General features: G+C 43.0%; 1 protein-coding gene across 2 annotated transcripts in view; it reads right to left on the bottom strand.

The window, feature by feature from the left end:
- LOC307267191 (caskin-2-like) overlaps nt 1-17,685 on the bottom strand; it is a 58,294-nt gene that overhangs the window by 21,704 nt on the left and 18,905 nt on the right. For both annotated transcript variants that reach the window (XM_080049445.1, XM_080049446.1), the window contains exons 3-8: nt 11,431-11,482; nt 7,084-7,181; nt 5,859-6,004; nt 4,836-4,931; nt 2,604-2,737; nt 204-312 (exon numbers count right to left, since the gene is read on the bottom strand). In XM_080049445.1, coding sequence (XP_079905571.1) covers nt 204-312; nt 2,604-2,737; nt 4,836-4,931; nt 5,859-6,004; nt 7,084-7,181; nt 11,431-11,482 — 635 coding nt within the window. The remainder of the gene's footprint in view (nt 1-203; nt 313-2,603; nt 2,738-4,835; nt 4,932-5,858; nt 6,005-7,083; nt 7,182-11,430; nt 11,483-17,685) is intronic.

The following is a 17,685-nucleotide window of genomic DNA, read 5'->3' as shown; positions in this document are numbered from 1 at the left end:
CCCCACACAAATCTGTCAAATGGTCTAGAGTAGACAGTAAAAAAAGTCATATACTGATTTGAACTATTTCAGACTAGGTTTTTTTAGAGGCTTTTAAACATTGTCTTTCTAGCTACACCTTCAACACAACACTATTAGTATGAGCCTAATTAAGAATCCCATATTGACTGATATGATATGATACTTCTGTGCTCTTTGCTTACATCAAGCAGCAGTCGCACAACTTCCGTTTTTCCGTAGAGGGCGGCCTCGTGCAGGGACGTCCCCGCTTTGGTGGATCTGTTGATGTCTATACCGGCTTTCAACAGCATCCTACAAGAGGAAAATCAAAGCACAAACACTGTTGTAAGACTCCAGGCGGCACTTACACACACACACATCCATCCATACAACTGTTCCAGACATCTGCAACATCTCATTAAGCCATATACCCCCTACTCATCCACCCACCCACCCACACACACAGACACAAGCTAACAAATCTCTCCACTCTGGTGCTGTCAGAGGCACAGATGGAATGCTGATGGAGTAGGAGGCTGAAGGCTGAGTCAGGTTTGAAGAAGTAAACAACACTGAAGCTCTGTTGTAGGATATTCATGGTGGATTCATGCCTTTTTCTGAATGTAAAACCCAACACTTCTACTCTCTGGTGTAAATACACAGCCTAGGCTCTGTAAAGGGGTATGTAAACAAAGGGTGCCAACCATAGCTAGCAATGTGTCCATTTACAGAGCTTATGCTGTGTATTAACACCAGATTTTTGTTTTCCCAGCGCACAAACAGTAAAGGCAGGTAGTGGATCGTGAGGAGATATTCACTGATTTTGACAAAAAGTGTTCTCCAGAATCGCTGGCTCCACCTTTAACCTTTGTAGATAAACATAAGAAACAAAATTAGCATAAATATCCATACCATTTCCCCGTTACTAAAATCTTTGCTCCTGCTTTTTGTCTGTGTGCAAGTGTTTGCCGTTGCAGTTCTAACCAGACCTAGAAGGCTTCTCCGGCTACACAAAACCAAGGTGCTATAAGACATCTGTGTGTGTGTGTGTGTGAGTACGGCTGTCTTTGAAGAGACATTAATCCCTCAGTGGGAGATCACAGCTGAAATTCTGCTGAGGTAAACTCTGAATAAACTTGTGTGCTAATGGAGTGATTTTTTTTTTTCTAATGTTGTTTGTGTGAAATACTCAACTTTCAGTTCAGTAAAAATAGGGGAGGATGATGGAGAGAGAGAGAGAGAGAGAGAGAGAGAGAGAGAGAGAGAGAGAGAGAGAGAAGAGGGTATTACGAAAATGGATCTGACAATGTGGTTTGGGAGTAGTTAGCATGTGTGAGAGGCAGAGAGGGTGGGGTCGACTTGGCTAAGTGCATACATTTTTTTACGCAGAAATGCCGGTGTAAAAAAAGCACGGCATAACACTCTCAGGTATCCGAGACGTGTGAAGTCACTGGGGATTAAATATCAGCACAGCACAGAGTGTGTTCTTTTTCCCAAGAGGAGATTATAGCTGCATTTGCTCTCTGTTTAGCATCTGCAGTGGGGAATTAAGGACAAAAACATGCAGTATATGGCATTCTGTGTAGTTCTGTGGTAACAAATGTACCCACAAGCTGTACTGTTAGTCGTTTTGCTAGTGGCAGTAAAGCAGCAGTTATTGTAGTAATAGTAGCACTGACAGCTCTAGTAATGGAGATAGTGTTGGTAGTAGTAAAAACACATGGCTGTTTGTTGTGAAGGATAGAGTGGCCAGCATTGATGAGGCAATGGCAGTGACGACTCTCTCGGACCAATCAGTGGCCTGCAAATGTGTAACATCACTATTAGTGCCTGATACGTACTTTTTTTGGAACCTAGACGGAGTAGGAATCAAAAAAAGTAGGTACCAGAGACCAGTTACTTTTATTTATGGTTTTGCTTACATAGCACCGTCTTTTTTTTTTCATTACAAGAGAGTTCCCAAAATAGTACCGCCTCTGTGTAGTTGGACGTCATAGTGACATTAGCGGCTAACTTTAGCACCAATGCTTGTATTCATCAGGGCGATTATTGCCACATTTTTATTTTGGGATGAAGTAATGTTCGGCCAATTAACACTCAGAGAAGCCGAGTAACTGGATGTACTGTACAAAAAACAGAGGGACAAGCAAGATCTGAAACTGCGACTGCAACAGTAGCTTGGCTGTTTGTTGTGCATATTATATCAGTGGTCTGCAGTGTTTGACTTCACCGTTTAGTACCTGGTTCCTAAAACCTTGAAAGAGTAGGATCCAAATAAGAAGGGAATTAACAAACAAAATAGATTGGTTTGCTGTTGTAAACAGATTGATATTAAATACTCTATCTGCGCCGTCTTTTCTTCAAACCGACATAAGGACTTTAAGTATATGCCCCCTTACCTGTAGTGTTCATGCTTTCATTCACACTACAGCCTTCCCTACATATTCCTCTCATGTAACTATGTCTTGAGGTGGGACATTGCTGGAGCAGATTTGCCGGAAAATCGATTCTGGCTTTCATTCACACATGACCTCTTGCAGGCAAAATGCGTCAGGGGCGTCACACTTCATTTGGCCTGTGGTCTCCCCTCACTGTGGTCTTACTTGATGATGTCTTTGTGTCCGTTCCTGGCTGCCAGGTGGAGGGGGCTGGTGGAGGGAGAGTCCAGGCTGTCCTGTCCCCCGTCCCCTTCTAACAGCGCTGCCACCATGTTACTGCTCAGGAGCAACCGCGCCACCTAATATGGGAAGACAGAAGACAACCGAAAGGGTCACATATGCTCGTTTTATGATTCAAACTTGTAATTTGGGTCTCTACTAGAAACTGTTTTCATGGTGTAGTGTCCAAAATATATTCCCTCTTTTCAACCTTTGTCTGAAACACTCCATTTTAGAGCATTTACCTTAAGCCCCGCCTTCAAAAAAGTAACGTCTGATCTGATTGGTCTTGAATCTAACTGCCGACAGAGTGATAATAATCAGGCCAAGAACTGCAGCATTAGTACTACTTAAATATACTGTATACTGTTTGTAGAAGCAAGGCTTGCTGGGGTTGCTTGGTAAAAATATACAGAATGCATTGAAATAATGTACTGCAGAGTGACTTCTATATAGGGTCAAGCTAGTGCATGGAGGCTTATCCGCTACTCAGCAGCTGTCTAAAGATAACACAGCCTCCACTCTCTCTCTCACACACACACACTCACACACAAAGTCTGTGTGTCACAAAAACAGCCCAAAGCCTTCTTTTCTTTCACAGCTAAAGTGCAAACTCAGACCAGATGAGAGAACATTTAACAGGCATAGGAAGGGTGTGTGTGTGTGTGTGTGTGTGTGTGTGTGTGTGTGTGTGTGTGTGTGTGTGTGTGTGTGTGTGTGTGTGTGCGCGCGTCTGTGTTTGCGTCTGTGTGTGTCTAATTCTGAATTACAGGGCCGGCTATACATCTCACAGCCAGGCTTATCCGCCGATGTGACACAGCAACAGTCAAACCACACACTGCAGTGGTTCAGTCCCTTTCAACATTACAGTGTGCCGCGCGTCCCCAAAAAAGAGCCACTCAAGCCCCAATTTCCCTTTCGCTCAAACACGCTCCATTTAGCTGGGTCACTTCATCTAAAAGCCGGGGCTGGTTTTTGTGACACTGGCCTCCCCCCCTCCTCCTCCCCCTACCCAGAAAAAAAGGGGCCAAAAAGGTTTCAAAATGGGCAGTTTTCATATGCTAATAATTGGATTACAATGACTACACGGATAAAGCAAATCACTACATGGGGATTAAGTATCTCAGTCTCTCCGTGAAAGGACCAGCAAAAGAGCAGAAATACACCATACAGCAAAGGCATGTCCTCCAACCCCAGCATCAAAGCAGAGGTCATTTTAGCTCATTACATACACAGTATACATTACAGTGTTAGGGTGTATGTTGTTGGATAAGTATCAAGGATTTACAGAAATACCAAAGAACTGTTGGAGGTCACATAGAATCACATTCATTACTATCCGAGAGATCACTGACCAATAAACTCTTGGGCCGTTAAATGGCCTTCTCACTCCCGAGGGGGATCCTAATCAAACATGTCATGTCAGTTAATGTTGTGTATGTATGTTATTTAAATCAGCAGATATACTGTATCATAATTATATTTTTGACCCGCTAGCTCCGTCTGTGAGAGGCAACATCTGTCAGTCAGTAAGCGATTTTGATTTAGTTCATGGCACAATAATGGACAAAACGAAAAAAAAGTGCAATTATAAAGGCTAAGCCCACGCTTTAAACCACCGAGGATTGCTTTCTTGATGCACTTGATGCCTTTTTCGGCTGATTGAAAGTCAGAAACTCTTCATCTTTCCGTAATTCAGAATATGTTTTAGCACTGTAGGACAAAGAGCCTTACTGCAGGGACGACATTGCATGGTGGCACGTGATGTAACTGTTGGTTCCTATTCAAGCATAGGGCCTTTTTGCCTATTCAAATTCAAAACACATTTCTGGAAGAAAAATAAAACGCAAGCAAACAGCAGAATACATCAAAAGAATAGACCTGAGTGAGTATACAAACACACATTAAAATGTATAGTAAATACAAACTGAAACCAGCCCAATTATAACATGCAAGATTTGGTCACTGACTCCATTCTTATTTCACACTTTCCACACTGCTAGCTGTAATACTTGTTTTAGTGATGGAAATAGTGCATTATACATTGATCTTGGTGGAAAAGATTAGATCTGATATTTGTGTATTGATGATAGATTAATCAAAGTGTGTCACAATATTCATAATGATCATTCACAGATCTCTCACACACACACACACACACACGCAATACCCTCATACCTTCAGTCTCCCAAACTCGCAGGCCAGATCTAGAGGGGTCTTCTTGGCCTTGTTGAGCAGACAGGGGTTGGCCTGGTGCTGCAGTAACATCTCAGACTGAGAGAGAGAGAGAGAAAGGGAGAAAGGGATGATGTAAGTGATATCCCCTCATGTATTATGGACATGCCAGTCATCCCAACACTCTGTGTGTGTGTGTGTGTGTTGATGTTTTGTCTCTGAAACAGAGGAGAGCAACATATGATAGCCAGCCGTAGTGTAGCATCTGTTGAGGATTACCAGTATTGCGTTCGCTGGTGTCGCACCGAAGAGGGTCAGGGCCGGATATGGGGATTAACATGACAGACCGAGAGGTGTGTGTGTGTGTGTGTGTGTGTGTGTGTGTGTGTGTGTGTGTGTGTGTGTGTGTGTGTGTGTGTATCCATCAAGACATTCCTAGAGTCAAACCCAAGAGGGTGTAGGAAAGGAATGTATGTGTGATCACTGCCTATAGAAAAAATAATAAAACCTGTGTCATAGTGTTAATGGTATTAGTGGTATTGTTGGTGGACAATACAGACCAAGACACAAAGGGGGTAGATGTCAGTGAAATGAGAGGACTGGTCATGCCTTTGGAACTTTGCCTTAGGCTGGTGAGCTGTCCGTTTGTGTTTGTGTTTGTGTGTGTGTGTGTGTGTGTGTGTGTGTGTGTGTGTGTGTGTGTGTGTGTGTGTGTGTGTGTGTGTGTGTGTGCATGTGTAATGGTACAACTCTTATTGTCAGTGCAAATCTGAGTTTTAGACCTTAAGAGTGAGAACATTTTTGGAAAGGGGGGACATTTTGGCAGATTCTCACTTTGGGGCAGGTCTTTTGAGGGCTGTTTGAGGGTTAACACTAGGTTGTAAGGTTCAGGTATGAATTAGGTTTATGTTAGGGTTAGTGTAAGGGACTAAGGAATGTGTTATCTCAATGAATGTCCTCGCAAGTATAACCGTACAAACTTGTGTATGTGTGTGTGTGTGTGTGTGTGTGTGTGTGTGTACTCACCACCTCATAGTGTCCATACTGAGCAGAGAGGTGTAACGGTATCTGTCCGTCATGGGAAGGGGAGTTGAGTGAAGCTCCGGCTCTCAGCAGTAAGAGGACAGACTCAGCTTTACCCTGCCATGCTGCGTAGTGGAGGGGACGCATGCCTACACACACACACACACACAGACACACACACGCACATGAAAAAATAAATCCAATGTCAATACACAGCCTAGGCTCTGTAAACGGGCATGTTGCTAGCTACTGAGGGCCCCTTTTGTTAACCAACCCTTTGTCAACATACCAGTTTAAAGAGCCCAGGCTGTGTATTAACACCGGAAAGAAATATGGACGCACACAGTACGCACACAGCTATGAGATATTCACAGATTTCGACAAAGCTATCTCCAATCACTAACTCCACCTTTAAATCATCAGTGCATCTGGACTGGCATACCTTGACTAGCGACAACTGGTGTGACGGTATGCGATGTGTCAGTGTGTGTGTTCCACTTGGCATGAGTGAGATGGTGGCCCTTTAAAACTGACAAGCTGGCAGGAAGTTCAGAAAGTTGAAAAATGTAATCTTTAAAGAACGGCCGTGCCCAAATGTATAGCTGACCTCAAGAGGCGCCAAACACACACACGCACGCCTCTGGTCTGCTAGCACATTCTACTGTATCTGTTCCGCTTGGAGTGTGTCAAGATATTTGCCGCAGCGCCGCGGTCACTGCATGGCAGGGCAAACTTCAAAGGGAATCCTATTCATTCATAATGGTCAAACCTATTGTATTCTGAGTGTGTCAGAAAAGCTGTTGGGGAAGTTTCTAGGAGCAATTTAAAGGAATAGTTCAAGATTTTTTAATTGACGGCTGGTTTCCTTCCAGTATATATTTGATTCTAAAATGACATAAAGTGTCGAAATATAGAGCTCAGCATAACGTGGTAAATAAACAAGTCCCAACAAGCACACAGGACTGTTTAGTGATGTCGTAGCTTATCTTTTGACCCACTCCCCTTGACTAGTGTTTGAGCTAAGCTAACCTGGATGTTCAACTGTTGTCCATTTCTACATATAAAATGCACGCACTGTCAGTTACAGGAACAGTTTCTGTTGCCTTTTCTTGAGGCAGAGAGTCCAAAAAGCAAAAAAAAATGTAAAATGTTGAACTAGTCCTTTAACCCCAAACAACTTCCCCAGAGTGAACATTGTGTATGCCATGTTGTTCTATTGTCAGGTTACCATTGATGTCTTTGATATCCACGGTGGCCTGGGCCTCGAGTAGAAGAGACAGCAGCTCCGAGGTGCCCGTCAGGGCGGCATGGTGCAGGGCGGAGAAGCTGTGAGCCAGGGAGAGAGAGGGAGAGAGAGAAAAGAGAGGGAAAAAGAAATAAAGAAAGAGGGGTCATGGGAGAGCAAGAAGGGGACCAGACAAGGAGATGAATGGGTTATAAATCATATTGATGACTTTACAGCAGGTGAGCCCTTTTCAAAACTCCAGACGGAGATGGGTGAAATTTGTGTGTGTGTGTGTGTGTGCGTGCATGTGTGTGAGACCGAGTGTGTGTGTGTGTGTGCATGTGCGTGTGTGTGTGTGACTGAGTGTGTGTGCGCGATCCTATTACAAACCGCAGCCCTAAGATGAGAATTGATGTGTTTTACGAGTGTCCTACCCCATCCAGCCATCAACACCTCAGACTCACAAGACGTGTGTATGTGTGTATCACTGTGTGTGTGTTTTTCACTGTGTGTGTTATGTGTTGATTGTATATATTCAGTATGCATCATCATAACCAAAACGCAAATATGCTATATATATGTGCTCCCACGTCTGCAGATTGAGATAATGATCTTCTCTGTCTGTCTGTGTGTGTGTGTGTGTGTGTGTGTGTGTGTGTGTGTGTGTGTGTGTGTGTGTGTGTGTGTGTGTATGTGTGTGTGTATGTGTGTGTGTGTGTCTGAGCTCATCAAAGCCCTCTGAGGAGAAATGTGAGCTATTGTCTAGGGGTGTCTGTCAGGTCGCTGCATATTCCACAAAGGCAGAAATTCTTGGCGGCGACTTTTGTATGTTTGCTTGCGGGCGACACGCAAGAAGAGCCGAGGCTGGTACACACACTCCCCCACGCATTAGAACGGCTACGGTACAGAGGGCTTATAGGCGATTTCACACACAGCCAAAGACAGTCATAGTGGCAAAAAACTGCCTGGACTGCTTTTTAGTAAAACACACCAATGTCTAACAGTAGGGCTTGGTATGGAAGTTCGATATTTTTTTGGTACCGAAATGCCTAGATGTCAATGTTCAATACCAAATTTCATTACCTTAGGGGTTAATCTCATTACTGTCAGTGAGCCAATGAGCATCCAGCATGATGTGCCAATATCTAAAAGTGTTGGTGATTGGCTGTGTTGAGGCATCCAAGAAAAATACATTAGCCCTGCGTCCCAATTCCCATACTTCCCTACTATTTAGTATGCTAAAAAAAAAAGATTTAGGATGTCCCAATACATGCACGTCAATTGTACTGTGCTGAAAATACATAAATGCCCCACTAACTCCAATAGCATTTTGGAGTATTCATCTTTATTCTTGACATTTCTCGACATAATGAAAAAAAAATCTTCCTTATCTGATTTTCTTTTCTCTCCTGTCTGTGGCCCTAAAACTCCTCTGTACTTTAGTATGTAGTGAAGTAAAAAGAAAAAGTATGTGATTTGGAACGCAGGGAAGGTTACACTAGATGGGTTAGGCAGGCAGGATGCATCAGTTGCATACTGACTGTCAGCTATTCATTTTGCACTGAAAACTATTTAGACTGATTCATTGTATTGTTTGGTATATTTAGTTAGAGCTGCAGTGGCTCAGGAGATCCCGTATTTCTTATCTCAATGTTTTTTTTACATATTTTGTAATGTCATCTTGTTAAAATGGATTTCATTAAATTGTTATATAAAAAAACTTTAGTTCAGGAACTGGTATTAAGGTCAAGGTTTTACCGCACACATAAAGTGCCAGTGCTGACCCAGGATCAGCATTGTAAGTCTTAGTGAAGTGAGGCCAGAGGCTAGACTAGTAGGAGATCATGAAGTCTAAAGTGAGTCTGTGCAAAAATACAATCTGAGCCATCTCCAGACTTTGAGGTGACTTATCTAATCTGTGTCTTTGTTTAGGCCTCCAGGTTCCGTCAGCCACACACACACACACACACACACACACACACACACACACACACACGCTTATCCATCCATCTTCCCTCCTAGCAGACTATACCTGGTCCATACAGAGTCATTTAAACCCACTTTCTACACACACACACACAGACTGACTCAGTTTCCATCTCACTCCGGGATAGTATTTACTCAGTTAAGAGCAACTGTTTGCTAACACCCCCTTACCCCTCCCCTGCACTCATCTCAAATATCACAGGCAGGTAACCCTTTCCTCTGTTTCAAACACACACACACACACACACACACACTCCATCATGGGTGGACATGTTTAATTTCAACACCCTATTGTGTGTCACCTCCCACACACTGCGTTGACCATGCATGTAGTCACACGTAGAGGGCCTCAGTCAACACACTACACAGCACGTAGGCAAACGTATAGAGGGGGACCCCTTGACTGTCTATTTGTCTGCTCTGATAGATCTCAACAAGTGGGACTTTAAAGTGTGTCTTACTTTGTCAAATAAAACATTGAATTCCATATCTAGCAAGGGTCAATTTTGAAGCAGTCACAAGTGGATAGATACAACACTGCAATCGTGTTAATGTACTTTTACTTAACAATTACACATGTACTCAAGTTGAGGTTTTTTAAGCCTTGTCAAAAGCAAATTTTGCAAAGGAATCATTTCACACTTCATCCTTGTGTGTGGTTGCATAACAAACCATTCCTGTTGTTGCCAAGCATGTCCTGTCCACTTCTAGATATCATCATGAAACCTTGCCAGTTCACATCGAAACTAAGTATGCATAAAATGTGCCTTACCTCATTCTTACAACATATTAGTGTCGAAGGTTTTTTACAAAACAGATGTTTGGATTAGGCCTTACTTTCCTTTTATAAATCAAAAGGTACTATGCACAGATCTGTAAATACATTTGCTGTATGTTTTTAAGAACAAAATGTGTCATAAATTTAGATTATGGAAAAATGTGTTGATTTAATTGTAAGAAGTTGGGACTTTTGGTTTAATTTTTTTTTTTTTTAGATAATAGCCGTTAAAGATGGTTGTATTGCTTAAATCTATTGACGCAAACAGACAAGGTTTAGTCAAATAAACACCTTAATGTTCATTCTGGACCTTATATGTATACTTGTACAAAATAAGGGATGGTGATGGAAGCAAAATATCTCAAAATTGACCATTGCTCGAAAAAAACAATGTCAATTTCTTGCATCTCATTAAACACACTTAGAATACAAAACATAATAAACCTGAAGGGCATTACTGTCAGAACATGTGTGTGGTTCTTATGAGTCACAGTGTGAGGACTGACGACACTGGAGGAAGCAGCCACAGGTGGGGCATGTTATTCAGTCTCCATGTCAATCAAGACAGTGTGACTCTTCCATTGCATTCCATTGAGTCGACGTCCACGCACACACGCACACACACACACACACACACGCACACACACACACACACACACACACACACACACACACACACACACACACACACACACACACACACACACACAAACACGTACTTCTATCTTTGTGAGGACACTCATTTTCCAGGTGGAAAATAGCAGTTTGCTAAAACCTAGCACAATGCATCTCTCCTTGCTCTAAACAAGGTTAATGTTTCTTTTGTACATTGTCCCTGTTCAAATTGACATAATGCACTCTCTAGCACCTTACCCTAACATTAAAGGTGCAGTAAGCGATTTATTTAGGTTAATATAAGTGTTAAATCACTCTTTATTCATACAGTGATCACTTAAATAGTGTGCGCGTTTCATAAAGCCGATCTCTCAGTCACCCGCTCTGAATGAAATCGCCAAATAATCTGTTCGGGGATCCCAAAACTAATATCCAATCAGAAGAGAGAACGCTACAAACCGGCACCCGTCTCACTGCCTGTGCACACGCAGATCGACATATCGGTGAATGTTTATGCGCCTACAATGGCGGAGCAGGTAAAAATCCTTCCCAATGTCTGTTTTGATGGTTTTTATCATGTTTTATCACACTGACTTATCTGAGATGATGCTAGATAACTCGCTGTTTGAAGACCACAGTGCATTAATGTGGTGACGTAGGGACGAGCGAGGGGACTGCTAACTGCAGTCACTGACAGGAAGTTAGCTAAACTGACCATTCCGCTTACTGAACCTTTAACCATCACAACTGAATGCCTAACCCCAACCCTTACACTAACATTAACCTCATTCTAACCTGATGTATTCTTAAACCTAGTCTTAACCCTCAAACAGGCCATCGATGATGTGAGGACCAGGCAAAATGTCCCCACTTTCCCAAAATGTCCTCACTCCAATGGTTAAAAGCTTGAATTGGTCCTGAAAAAGATACTTAAACAAGTATACACACACCCACACACACACTCCTCTTACCCGTCTGAGTCTTGGTAGTTGAGGTTGAGTTTCTTGTTGGAGCCCAGCAACTCTGGAGAAAGAAAAAAAAACGATATTGATGGTGGGAACGGAGACACAGGCCATTAGGGTTTGGTGACATATTTTCCTTTCAGCAGAGAGCCCTCTCCAGAAACCCCATCTATCCCTGGAGGACCCTGTGTGTGTGTGTGTGTGTGTGTGTGTGTGTGTGTGTGTGTGTGTGTGTGTGTGTGTGTGTGTGTGTGTGTTTTCACAGTGGGGTTAATTTTTTCTCTTCTCTCCGTCATCACTCCTTCCCTCCAAAACAACCTGTCAGCCCTGACAGGATGGTGTAGTTTTTCCTCACTCTTCCCTCTCTCTCTCTTCCTCCCTCTCTTTCGCCTACTCTCTCTCTATCTCTCCATGTGTCTCTCTGTGTCTCTCTCTCTCTCTCTGTCTCTCTCTCTCTTTTTCTCTCTCTCTCTTTCTCCTAAACAAATGATCCGGCCTCACAGATATGTACCATTCCGCCTCATTTGCACTATACAACCGGCTTATCGCACACAGCCCTCTAGAAATTGGGAGTGACAACCAGAAATAACACGAGCGTGCCCCGGATAAAACAAACGGCTATTAACTTTTTTTTTTCCAGACACGCAAAATAGCAGTCACTCAAGGCAAGACCGGGCACGTTTTTTTTTTTTTCTCACTCACCTTGAAGCAGACAGACGGCTACTTGTCCCATGTCTTACTCATTCCAACCTGTACTCCGAAGACAGAAGAGGGAACAAATGCTTTCCAGATCCACTCATCCGTACCTCGTTACCTTACAGTCCTGCTCTTGCATGCTTTTGCCACCGTGAAATGGAATGACTCAACATTTCAATAGCTATAATTAAGTACAAGTATACTTTCAGATCGTTAGCCATGTCTCTAATTGAAAACGCTACAACGCAATAGAAGCAAGAGTTATGCCAATTTTTTTCTAAATTCAAAGTTATCGGTCTATCATTTTATCCTGACAACACAAACTTCCTCTACATGCATAATCCTCTTTCTTCAAAGTATCATCCGACTCCAGTCAAATCTGGCCATCAACCAAAAGCCCTACTCAACCCTTTTAAGCCACATTCTAAATGCTATCAAACCTATCTTCTCCAACACTTCAAATATCACACTACATCTACATCCATCTCACACCGCCTATCAAAGAGGGCTGGAAACTCTCCTCACACGGCTAAATATCCTTTGACGTCCTACAGCAGAGATCTAACTGTAAAAGGGCCCTACTGTCCATAGAGACCCACACAGAAACCAAGGCTGCCAAAGGGCCTCTGAATACAGACGCATTCATGATGTCAGTCAATCTGATGCACTGTTTTCTCCCACTTAGGTGCGGAAAATCTCATAGTGAGTGTGTGTGTGTGTGTGTGTGTGTGTGTGTGTGTGTGTGTGTGTGTGTGTGTGTGTGTGTGTGTGTGTGTGTGTGTGTGTGTGTGTGTGTGTGTGTGTGTGTGTGTGTGTGTGTGTGTGTGTGTAGGGTTGGCTGAGGCCTGGAGAGACAGGAAGAGTCGGAAGAGTTAGCAAGAGGTTGAGAGAGTTCAGATATAACCGACAGTGGCAACTGTCCTTGGTACGACCATTGGGACCATTCATTGATAGATAGACACATCGATCACCTACACTTTGAATGGATGGACTCATTGTTTAAAGGTCACATATTCTATATTTCTCACAGTGCCATTGTTGAATCTCCTCTGTTCAGCCTCTGTCTGAAACACTCTGTTTTAGAGCCTGTCTCTTTAAGCCCCGCCTTGCCAAAAGGCCCAGTCTGCTCTGATTGGCCCTGAATCTAACATGCTGTTAGATTCAGGAGTATCTGGGTATATGGCTTATGACTTATTTTTTATTAGCATCTATACTGTACATTTATCTCTTCTCTCCCCTTGCTAGGACTGTAAGCCTCTCTGAAGCAGGCATTAACAGGTTGTCCTTAAGATGTTATCCTGACCCGCTGTACACACTGGTTAGTTTAAAATGTCTAACAGCTATGGCAACATTGTCCTCTCACACAAGATATTGCAGAAGTATCTTGAATGTGGCAAGAGTGCTGCAACAAAGACACAGTGGGGAGACAAACACAGTCAAAGGCCCTTTTCTACAGACACGTACATGCTAAATAATACAACAAATAGACATTTAAAAAGGGGTCCTTCAAGCTGACACTGGTTCACTGTGACACACACTGTCACAACTTACTGGGACACTGCAATAGAACAGAGCCGTCATGAATACTATTAGCAACTGCAGTGCTTTGTAGCTGTAAACATTTTGGTAACCGCCATTCCATATAACGAAGAATAAGAGAATATGGAGAAATGTTTGAATTCAAAGCATATGAATGGGTTCCACACGGGAGCACTGATTAAATATTCAATATCGTCTTTCTTAGTGGATTATTGATGTTATTTTGCCGCTCAGAAAAGGGGTAAAATATTCTGATTTCCAGTGTTGAGTTTGTTTACCATTTCTACAAGAGCTGGGTGGATACGGAGTGCATTCTCACTTAAAGTTAGGTTACTTAATTAGTCAATGGTTACATTGAAATTTGTCTTTTCGCATATCACCTATCAAGTTACCACATTTTGGAGGGAGTCAGAGCGCAGGGTCAGCTGTAGTACAGCGCCCCTGGAGCAGTTTGGGGTTAAGTGTCTTGCTCAAGGACACAATGGTAGAGATGGTGGGCACCTTAGATGTAATAGCAGCCACCACTAGTTTTACGACTAACACCCGCCGATCCGGATCGAAACAGCGACCTCATGGTTACTGGTTGGCCACCTTTCCTCTAAGTCATCCTACCATCCATCATACAACCATTCCCATAGTTAGGAGATCAATTCCCCCCCACCCCTGGAGCCTTCTGTGTCCAAAATGCACACAGTCACGGAGTGTTTTTTTGGGTAGGAAGTCCTCTTCCAAATGGCCACAGAAAAGTGTGTACAATGGTGCAATTATATTTGGTGTATCCATTTTACAGCAGTGGAGTTTACACCAGAGCTATGGTAGATCTGCTGCTGAAGACTGACAAGCCTAAAAAAACCTCTAGCCTGCAGGCACACAGAAAGGCGTATTGATAATGAGACAGATAGAGAGTGGGTTGGGCGTTCGGGCATCTTGCCAGAGGAACGGGGGTCTAAACTGTCCCAGCCTCCGCGTGTGGAAAGAGAACATCAGCGCCTATTCAGGAGTTCTAGTTACAACATGAGCCGGCATTCCTCACATAGCACACCCACTACTAAGCCATCCTACTCACTCGCTGTCTGTCTCTCTCTATATCCACTCTCTCTCTCTCTCTCTCCCCCCTGCTCTGCTTTACATCCCCACCCTGCTTCTTTTTCATACAGTAGTCGTAAGGGGCTCCCATACAACACAGCACCAATCAAATTAAGCAGCATGTTGACTGTGTACTGTACAAGAGTGTGCATGTGTATGTGCCCCCCCCCCCATGTGTTCTCCTTTAATGCAAACTGAACTATAGTGTTATTCTTATTCCATCTATTTTCAATTTAGTTACATAAAACAAGAACACGTGTGTGTGGCACCCCTCCCAACTGTACACTTGGCTGTGCCCAAATAATATTCATGAATAAAAAATATCACAGACAAAATGTTATATAGTAAGTGTAATGAATATGAGGAGAGGGATTAATACGTTGTTTAGTGCATGTCATGATCCATTTTGACACGATAGCAATGCTGATGATAGTGTCGAATTGTATATATATACTGTATATACAGTATATATATATACTGTATTTTTATACCAATGTTAAAATACGACTTATGTGGCCACACACCGCACACTTGAGATATGGAGGGACTTGCCGGATATTACAACGACCCGTTTCTCACACAGCTTCGTCAGGCTTAAAAAACACACACACACACACACACACACACACACACACACACACACACACACAGCATGGAATCCCTCTATTGTTCTCTACGCTCACAACAAACAGCAGAGAGGCCACGTGACGCTGTGTTTTGGTAACCTTATCAGATGCACAGGCAAATTGCTCTAAACTACTGTTGTTACGCTCCCTCTAGTCTCTCTACTCTGCAGCCTTCTTCTCACCACAGCTGAAGCAATGCATGCTGGACCGAAGAAAGAGATCTGGGGGGGCTTTGATGTGGAGAATGTGGTTCACCCAGGAGCGAGGGAACGCTCCATATAAAGAGAGGAGAGATGGATCCATCCCCCCTCTAGTCAGGTGAAATGAGGTGAATCTCTTTTTAAAGTGTCAGGTGCGTAAACAAGAAAAGACAAAAGTCTTCTTAAAGCCACTCGCTGCACGATCACACAAACAGCGCTGAACCTTTTAGTAAGAGCGCAGAGAGGGGAGATAAGCTGAGGGGAGCTGCAGATGGGGAATTATTATCTGGGGCTTCTTCACTACGATTAACACCTTTTTTTTAAAGATTTTTTTTTGGGCATTTTCAAGCTTTATTATATAGTGCAGAGTTGAGGTGGGGAGACAGAGAGAGAGGGGGGATGACATGCAGCACAGGTCCACGGGTCCGATCCGAACCCGCGACCACTGCAACGAATGCTGGAGCCAATATGGTACGCGCTCTATCCACTACGCCACCGGAGCGCCCCGGACGATTAACACCTTTAACGTTATTAGTCATTCATTAAGACCCATCATCAATATGAAACATTTGTTCAATTTGTTCAAATGTTCTCTCTACTGCAGAAAGACTGTGTGTCTATGGCTGATACAATCACTATGTTTTGCTGCTTTGTCAAAAGTTATGTTTTACTTTCCGAGCACATCTGAAGGGTCTGAGATGAGCATATGTAAATGGAAAAGCATTTTCTAAAAAGACCGCAAGTGTCTAGATTGTAGGGGTGTAACAATACACGTATTCGTACCGAACTGAACTGCACCGTACCGCAATACGTAATTATGACATAAATATGCCAAATGTACACAGGCTTGTTTTGATTGCGGTGTGGAACTTGCACTTTTATTTGAAGTATTTCATTCATTGGAGTCCTTGGTTGTTTTCAGCAGTATTTTCTTTTCTATACTAAAATATACCTATAGGCTGCAATTGTAGTTAATGCTACACAAATTTTTATTCTCTTAATTGAGAACCGTACAGAACCGAACCGTGACTTTTGTGTACCGTTACACCCCAACGTAGAGTGACTTCTCTATTTCATTGTCTCGTAAAAAAGAAAAAAACGGAAAACCAATACTGTTGTTTTGACATAAAAAGGCAGGCTACTTGCAGGCTAATGCTCTTGTGCTAAAAGTTTTCCCTCTAATATATGGAAAGATATTTCTTGGAGACATGCCGCGGGGAATTATTCAAACCCACTTCCACCCACACCACACCAGCTTTTCATTTACCAAAGCAGAAAAAGGACAATTCACTGTTGGAGGAGTTGTGGGTTGGGACGAGCCCCCCACACAGGACAGGGTTGTAGTCAGCAGCACACACACACACACACACACACACACAAAAACACACACACACACACACAAACACACACACACACACACACACACACACACACACACACACACACACACACACACACACACAAACACACACACACGCACACACACACTCTACAGGGCAGCCACAGTACAGCCCCGGGGCCAGACCAAAGTACAGGGGAAGCCAGAAGAGGGGTAATTTAAGGTCATCATAGGCCTCTGAGGATAAATGCTTTGTGGTCAGGTTTAGGACCTCATCAAGGGAAACACTTATCTGAGGAACACATACATTGAGCTGCACTGATTACTGACAGAGTAAACACAGTCCCCTCTAACCTAACCACCGGCACAGAGCGGGGACCTGGCTTCACTCCAGCTTTCCCACACAGAATGCCTAACAAAGGCTCCAGAAACATGCTGTGTTTGTTTCTGCATGCAACACAATGTTTTTGTTTATTACAACTAGGTCTATATGGAAGCATATGTTTTATATTAGCTAGCTGTAAGTGAGTTGAGGTGAGACACAGCAGGCTAAAACATATGTTTATTCAAGCACTGGTCACTTTTTGATTTTGAGATTGTTGTCTATTTTGCTTCCACAACATGTTACTTTCATACTTATAAATATAAAAAGGTCCAAAATGTACATTTAAGTGTTTATTTGACTACCTTGTTTGTTTGTGTGTGTATTTCTCCAATACAACCATCTTTAACAGGCATTATCTCAACATTAGTTTTATCAATAGTCTTAACCAAATAT

This window comes from Ammodytes marinus, assembly GCF_949987685.1.
Source record: "Ammodytes marinus genome assembly, chromosome: 20".
Lineage (NCBI taxonomy): Eukaryota > Metazoa > Chordata > Actinopteri > Uranoscopiformes > Ammodytidae > Ammodytes > Ammodytes marinus.
Note: the sequence above shows the minus strand (reverse complement) of the source record. Positions and strands in the feature narration are given on the sequence as shown.